Source organism: Strix uralensis, chromosome 1 (genome assembly GCF_047716275.1).
Source record: "Strix uralensis isolate ZFMK-TIS-50842 chromosome 1, bStrUra1, whole genome shotgun sequence".
Classification (NCBI taxonomy): domain Eukaryota; kingdom Metazoa; phylum Chordata; class Aves; order Strigiformes; family Strigidae; genus Strix; species Strix uralensis.
In genome coordinates, this window is record NC_133972.1 from 11,601,067 (window position 1) to 11,609,528 (window position 8,462).

At 41.8% G+C, this 8,462-nt stretch overlaps 1 protein-coding gene across 2 annotated transcripts in view; it reads right to left on the reverse strand.

Moving 5' to 3' along the window:
* Positions 1–8,007, reverse strand: part of VPS41 (VPS41 subunit of HOPS complex) — a 109,736-nt gene extending 101,729 nt beyond the window's left edge. The window contains exons 1-3 of one of the 2 annotated variants that reach the window (XM_074886499.1): positions 7,945–7,963; positions 4,427–4,469; positions 3,863–3,901 (exon numbers count right to left, since the gene is read on the reverse strand). Coding sequence is in view for 1 of the 2 variants with exons in the window: in XM_074886065.1 (XP_074742166.1) it covers positions 3,863–3,901; positions 7,945–7,965 (60 nt within the window). In the remaining variant the exon portion in view is untranslated. Of the gene's footprint in view, positions 1–3,862; positions 3,902–4,426; positions 4,470–7,944 lie in introns of both variants that reach the window. The other variant, XM_074886065.1, reaches the window with a different exon arrangement.
* Positions 8,008–8,462: the final 455 nt, after the last annotated feature.

The following is an 8,462-nucleotide window of genomic DNA, read 5'->3' on the forward strand; positions in this document are numbered from 1 at the left end:
TCACAAGATTTATAGCATAACATAGTGAATGGTGACTCTGCCATATCGTGTAACTACAACACACTGTAAATAGATGCACTCTATAGCAGTGCAGAGCAGCATGGAGGTTCAGGGAAGACTCAAGTTGGCTCTATAATGAGCTTTCTTTTGAATTAAGAGATACTCTTCATAGAATGCAAGTGATTCATGAATGCACTTCATAAAACATGCTGGTGTGTGTGTTACTGTACTCTAATTACTCCTTGTTTTAAATTAAAGAAGCTCACATTTTAAATTAAAATAACAATTTGTTTAAATTGCTTCACATCAGTCCATTATGTAATATAACAGGATTCTCTCATTAAAAGCAAAACTTTCAAGGACAAAATTACAAGCTGAGCAGCAGCAGCAACTTAAATGCAAGAAAAATACTATTGTGCATCTGACCACCACCTTGCACCGCTACTGAAGAAAACTTAACTATTTACTTACACATTTACTAGCATCATCTTTTGCTAATTAGCTGGCAAAATGTAAGTATCTGCCTGACAGAAAACAACTCAACAGAGAAAAGTAAGATTTTACAGAAACAGAGACATTGCAAGGAAGAAAATTAATCTGAAAACTGAAATACAGATTCAGGCTGTACATAATTTATGCAGACTTTTTTCCTCCACAGTTTACAAACAGCCAAAAGTCTGATTACTTTGTTGTCTATTTTTAAGATCTCATCAAATGTGACAATCCAAACATGTAGCTGTAAAATAAAATTAAATAAGCCAATGAAACCACATTGTACTAAGACTTTTCAGCCAAACAAACCTGCTCATCAGGCTTAGCCCCAAATGTAGCGTATTTGATGATTAGACAGGGTTGGGAGAAATAAAGCAAATATACTTCACAAGCACAATTAAAAAAATCCAAAACTGAACAACCAAAATCAGAAGATACAAGAAAATAATTGTGCTTCAAGACTGCAGCAGAATTATTTAGCAAACCAAGTAGGTTCTTCTCCTGAGAATTAAAAGACTGTGTTAGCTATACTGCTTCCGCATCGTATCACTGTATAATATGTAGCAGTCTGTCTATAAGAAAAGAAGCAGCTTATAATACCCTATATCATACATAAGGATACAAAATAAAAGTCTAAACTGTATTGTAGTTATCAGGAAATGTCTATTACATTTCTACAGGTGCTGACACAAGTAACTACCCTATCTCCACACTGAAAAGTCTGCTTAACATCTCAACATATGCACCACCTCTGGCTAATTGACACCTTTGAATTTTACACATTCTGATTTAAACAGCTGAAAAATACTAAGACTTAAGCAGCCTTAGGAACTCAATTTCCTGAGAAGCCCGAGTTGGAACCAAACTTACAATAAAGGGCTCTTAGCTCACATATATTCAAGACTGTTAATTTTTGCAGACTCCCACATTTGAGGCCTATTATAAAGCTCTACCACCAAGACTGTGTGAGCATCCTGGCATTTGTTAAAGTGCCTGTCATTCAAAACAAACCAAGCAGGTAGCAAGTTACAATTAGCATCTTATTTACTAGGAGCTACTAAAGGAAGGATACTAAAAGAGTTGCTGCATAAAACAGAATCACCGTATGTTTGATTCTGTACTAAGATAATGGCACAGCAGTGTAAAATACGGGAAAAAAGTCCGTATTTTTGTTTACACATCCAATTCAGACAGGACACATTCACTCAAACCCAGGAATTTAAAAATTACGTTCCTCCATAATAGAAAATATTTCTATAGTAAAGCTTGGATATGTGTCATGTGCCCTCTGAAATCAACAGTAATAATTTAAATTCTTCGCATAAAATTGAAAATTAAGTGCAAGACCAACTGTATATGCAAAAATCTTTATTACTATGATGACAGGATGTCTATAAAGTCCCTGCCATAAATATTATATTTTTTAACGGGTAAAACTGGACACAGGTCGCAAGGATTAGAGTCTCAGATTCTAGTACTGCCACCATAAACTCCATCCCTGATTATTCAAACTATAGGCCACCCAAAAGAAATAATACAATTTTATGTTCACAAGAGCTAAGAGTGAAGCGATCAGTTCAATCCTATTGCTGACCGTACCTCAAATAATATAAGCAAGCACTGACAACATTTAAGACTTTGTGATTCTACCACTATTTTTGGTTTATATCTGAATGATCATTAGAAACAGTCTAACAAGTGATGTAAAAATTAAGACTGTGAAAATCGTTCACTACTAACTTTTAAGTACTTTCTAAACATGGTTTCAAAGTTTCATTTCATCAGCTACCTGCACAGTGTCAAGACACTACAGACTGGACTTACTATTCAAAGACATGAAAAGTGTTTTCACAGGCACTAGAATGACAATTGGATTGTCAGATCCAACATCCTCATTCTCAACATGAAAATTTCCTTTTCACTTCTCTACACGTGTGAAATTAACATTAAAATAGACATCAACTTTAACAAAGGTCTTGTTGAAATTTCATGACTTTCAATTTTGTGAAAACTGCATGATGCCTATTTTTACTTAAGGTAAAACCCTGACAACCTGGCAACCCATTTATCATTAATTCTGCTGTAAATACTTATATACTATGGACTGAAATGTTGAAAGGCCATTAAAAAGGCCACTAAAACAATTTCTCGCTTGCAACAGGCTTTAAAGGAAAAGAAGGTCTCAGCAGATATTTGTGTTCACCATCCTGTGAACGTCAACCCTTGAGAGAATTACTATTCTAGTAAACACTGAGTTGTTGTCCAGTGACTGTCTATGCACACTTCACATCCAAAGCAACATCCAGAATGAAACCACTGCACACTGGGCAAAAAAAGTCTGGTCCAGGTGGCTGTTACACACAGCAAGGTTAAAGGGCCAAAGAAATCCCTGCTTCTCGCCAGGAATGCCCTACAGTGCCACTGCAGACAGCCACTCATGAAAGGCAGAGGGGAAAAAATTATCCCACGAGAAACAAAGCCACCATCCTCTGCAAAAACATTTTTTCAGAATCCACCACTGCAGTACCCACTGTCTTGGAAATTAGGATTTCTGCCTGCTTAGTGCTTAAACCCAGATCCCAAGCATGAAGATTTGTCACTACGTAAAGAACCGAAAATCCTCCTAACATCAAGTCCATTAAGTTTTGGGAGTCTGGGAGCCACTTTCACTGAGATACATACTGCTCTGTGTCATCTGTCCTTGCTGGTGGCCACAACCAAAGCTGCTCACCACCCTTATTTCTTCCTTGCTGTAGCCATCCTAGAGCACACTGAAGTCAAGTATCCCTTTCCAGATCTCTCATGGTTCCTTCAGTGATGGCAGGTTTGGAGTTAGTACACTGCTGTTTGGGGAAAAATTCTTGAACCCTCTGTAGCTGCTTTCCTCTCCTCACCCCCGGCCCACTTTTTCCAGCACCTACAGCACAGTAGGCAGACTTCTCCACAATGTGAGACAATTTTTGACAAAATGTCATCTCTAGAACAGAGACTCCACAGAACATGATTAAATCTAGACTGTGAAGCTAGTAAAAGAACACAGTAATTACCTGAAAGTAGTATTACTGCATATATAATTATACTGACAATTAAATTTTCATTTGATCAAAACAGAAGTGCACGCACTTGAATCTGTCTCTCAACATAATTCATTTTACTCTAATGGGGTGATTGTGGGGGTTTTTAAATACAAAGAAGCTTCTAATAGCAATCACAGCTCCTTTTTAATAATTTAAACCCAGATTAACATTCCTTGCTGTGCAGTACTGGCAAAACTTCTAAAAGCAACCAATGAGGTAGTATTTTTCCCTCTGTAGTGACAAGAACTAGCACTGACACAGATTCAAGTGTGAAGCATTTTCGGCAGGCTTACCTCAGATTCATCTGTTGATTCCTCATTAGACCTGGTTTCCTGAAAATGACACAAAGAACAAAGGTGAAATTAGCTAAGTACAAATATAACTGAGCAGTATTTCCCTTTTTAAAGCACTTTTTAAACCTTTATTAAGAAACAGAGGGCAAAGCAGAAGCAACTCAAAGTTCAGTTTCCATCCTTTCTGTTCACACCCAATTTGTGCTTGCACTTGCAATCTAGCGCCACACTGACACTCAGTGGCACCAGTTGACTGTCAGTTACCCTAAAAGAGTGATCGGATCATCTGAGAACCTGTCCCTGTGAAAGCTTCCCTCCTTCCACACATGGTAGCAAGTTTTGCAAAGCAACTGCCCGTGTCTTGACTTGCGAGGCAGAACAGCATTCTCAAGTTATCCACAAACTAGCTTTGGTATTCAACTACTCAGCTGTTAATAGGCTTATTTTAAACTTAAATCATTTCAAACCATTTTCCATAGAAATCCAGCACTTAGAGACTTTCTCCTTTCCATCCCATGTCAATGCAAGCCACGTGGCTTTCTCTTGCCTTTGAAGCAACTGTACCTTTAAAACATCTCCCTCTGGCAAGACAATGATTCTTACTGCCCTACAAAAAAAAAAATTTTGTAAGTCAACTCCTGCTAATCTCTCACCTGTCCACTGAGAAAATCTGCTGATGCAATGCCTCCTCAAAGAGGTCAGCAAAATGAAGATTTACTTAACGTATTTATCGTTATCAATAGCAATAAAAGGTTACAACTAATACGCTGACAGTGAATGTAAGCGTTTTAACAACAAAATATGATATAAACAAAGAACGAGCGAGAGAGAAGGCAGCATTTCAAATCTTATGAAGTAGTATTTGGACAGTAAGATAAATAGGTACAGAATTTCACCAGAGAAGGCAAAAAAAAAAGATACAGTTACCAACAATTTAAAGAGAAATGGGAAGGGAAGAAAATTTAATGCACTGACAACCAGTGTAATTTTTAGTTTGCCACATTTATTTATTTTCCATGTTTATAAAATGCACTGATTGTGACCTCTAGGCAAAAAGCAAATGCCATCTTTGCGTTAGCAGAGGTTCGCCCTTAGTGACCACAGTGACCATCACAACAGATGGGGGAAAAGAAAACCATCATTTCTACTTGCTACCTGAAACACAGTGCAAGGTGTTTCCATGATTGCTGCCATCAGTTTCCTCCATTTTACTCGCTACAGCCAGGTCCCCCTCTCAAATACACATCCCCTAGAAGGGTTATCTGTGTAGTGTTTATTCGCGACATGAGTTGAGAAATTCCAAGCAGAAGGAACATGGGAGTCAAGGGAAGATGAAGAGGGAGTAAGATCCTGGCATACTTTCAAGCTTAGGTTTGACTTCGCAAGTACAACTGTTTGTCCATCAGTCTCAGGGTCTCTACTCACAAGATGCAGTTACCTTTCAGGAAATAACAAATCTGTTACATATAATCTTTGTGCATCTTAAATTCTCCTTAATAATAACCAAATAAGGACAGAACTACAATACTGTAGTGTAACACTGCCAGCCTACTGGACGTTCTAGAGCAACATACGAAGTCCAATGCAAAATATCACCAGATTCCTAATAAAAAACCTCTTCCTTTCTCTTCTGAATACCAGGAGTTGCCTACTCAGCTCCTTAATAAATCAAAACTATTAGCACTACCATTTTGATATAGTTCACATAGTTTGTAACAACAGGAGAACTTTCTTAAAAAGGTAAAAATCTGTTCTCCCAAACAAAATCAGCAATTACAGCAAGTGACATTTTTGCTGGTACACATAAGACTTTCTAGTGCAGCTTACGCTTTTTTCCCCCCATGGTTCTAATTGCTTTGGCTATTCAGGAGAACACAAATGTAGGGAAAGACAGCGACGATAATTTTCAAGATGAGCTCCCTATCTAACACCACACAGACAGACTTACAGCCGTGCAGAGTGGAGTAACAGCCCACTTGCTGTAACAACAGCTGATCCTTACATCTGCCTGAGTCACTTAATAAAGATTAAACTGAGTTGCAAGTTGTTACATGCACGGGCATCCCTGGAAAATATTGACCTACAAAATCAGGGCACACCAGAAGTTGATTCAAATAATCAACCTGTGTGAACCAAGAAAGTATCAATCTGTTTTGATTTAGGACATTTATGCTGTATCCCTACTGTATTCACAAGTCACTGCAACTTTCATAAATGGCATACAAATTCAGGCAAATGCTTCACGGCCTTTATGTTTTACTGCAGAAAATAACATGCAAAAATTCAGAGGGAGTCTTGGCTTAGGGAAGAAACATAGAAACTGTATTTGTTCCCTGACAAGAACTTAGCTGAAGGTGCTTGGAACTGACACTTACCTACTAACTCCCTTTGCTAGTAACTTACTATGAAAAGCTTTTTGCCCGAGTTCTCCCACTCGTGCAGGCAAACGGGAGGAGTAAACTGCAGTTATGACTGCCCTGGGGTTTGTTCAGTTTCTCTCCCCTCCCTCCAAATGCATGAACCGAGAGGATTATCCCCCACTTCTACTTTTTAGTAGTCTTGTAACTGTGAACAGGAAATCCCTCAACAGGGATTTGTAGACAACCAGAATCCCAAATCATGTAGGAATAGCTGTCATTGGTCCGTCTAAGACTCTAGGGGAAAATCAGCAGCACACTTCAGCCAGCTGGCAAATGCTGTTGCTCAGGCAGCCTAAGAACAGAGAAAGGGAACACGGAGGAAGAAACCACAGAAATGTGAAGTAATCTCTCACCATTATGGCCTCTCACTTAGCAGATCCAACATAACTTCTCAATAAATTCTTAAACTGGCTTTCCAATATGATGGTTATAGGGTTTTCCCTTCCCGGCCTTTACAAACATCAGATGCTATTCACTATATGTTTAGGCCCATAACTTAAAGCTGCTAGGACAGGAAAACTATTGGACCAGGGTTTCAAAGAAACCTACACACGCAACATACACATCCCTTTCAGTAGGGGTGTACCTGCTCCCCACAGGAAACAAACAGAAACAAATAAAGTAACTTTCCTTCTACAGTCGAAAGAAAGCAAAGCACAGGCTGTTTTAATTTCTTCTATTATTAGGTAAGAAGACTTGTCAGAGTTGCTTTTATCCCAAGAACCCTTTCAAACGCTACCAACAATTCAAAACTCAGCAAACCAGGCGATGAAGCTTCTCCCACAGCAGCCAACCCCTCCCAAAAACCCCTGACAACAGGGAAGGTGGAAACCAGGTGCCAATCTCCAATTAAGGCCAATTCCCTTGAGGTAATTCTAACACTCCTCCACCCTTAGGCATTCAAGACAGACAAACATCACACATCTTTGCCGTGTGTCAAAGTCCTGGCTCAGCAAAGAAACATTGAGAAACTATCTGAAAGGACTGGGAACTTCGCTTCTTGCTTTTACTTTATTTTTTCTCGGGAAGGAGTGGTCTAGGCAGGGAGAGCTTTAGGAGGAACGACGGGTCACAAGCACCAAGCTCCTCAAATTTTGCCTCAGGAGAAAACTCCCCTGTTGAGATGAACTTGCTCACGTCTCCTGTGCCGCTCGGTAAACGACAGCTTCTCAACCGTTTTGGACGGCCCCTTCAGCTGGCTCTGCAGGGGTGCCAGCTCCATTTCTAAACCTCTCCCTCCCGCCCAGCCCCAGGTTCCTGCATCGGGTGTTACCTAAAAAGCGGAGCCCTCAGGGCTTGCGCCACCTCCCCTGGCCGTCTGTCATGTTGGTTTTTTTTTTTTTTTTTTTTTTCCAGACAAAACCCGACAGGCAGCCTCGGTCAGCCCCACCAGCCGCAGCGCGGCGGGGGAGAGGAGGCCTCGCCCCGCCGTCTCCATCTTCTCTCCTCCGCCCCAGCGCAGCGCGGCTCCGGGAGCCGCTCCCGCCCCGCCGCCGGCCCTGGCGCCCCCCGCAGGGCTGGCTGACGCCCCCAGCCCCCTCACACGCCCGCTGTCCCTTCGCCCCGCCGCTCCCAAGGGCCGCCCGGCCCCCGGTCCCGCCGCCCCGCTCCCTGCCGCGCTCCTCGCCCCCTCCGGCGGGACAGTGCCCTCACGGCCTCTACCTTCTCCTCGGCTTCCGCCATGGCGCGGCCGCGGAGCTGTCATGTGAGGGGCGGGAAGCCGGCGAGGGCAGAGGCACCCTGGGAAATGTAGTTTCGAAGGGGGCGTGCGTTTTCCTCTTTTTTTTTTTTTTTTCTTTTTTTTTTTTTCCCCCCTTCTTTTTCCTTCTTCTTTTTTTGTTGTTGTTGTGGTTGGTGATTTCGGGGAGTGGCTCTCGCCCAGCTGTGGGTATGGTGGCGCTGCCTTACAACCTACACCAAGGGCAGAGGCGAGGCTGGGCCCAACAGGCCAGGGATGACACATCCCAGGGAGGTTTTCTTTCTGCCCTCCTCAGCTGCAGGTGAGATGCTTTTTTAACCTGAATTCCTTCAATTCCCTCAGAGGGACTTTTGTACACCCAGCTGTGATGAGGCTGAAGGCGGCCACCACGGTGAATGATGAGGTGGCCTCTGGTTACCCACAGCTTGGGTGTAGTTGAAGCTGAGAGCCTCTTGCAGCCTGTCCGTGCCCGCTGACGTGT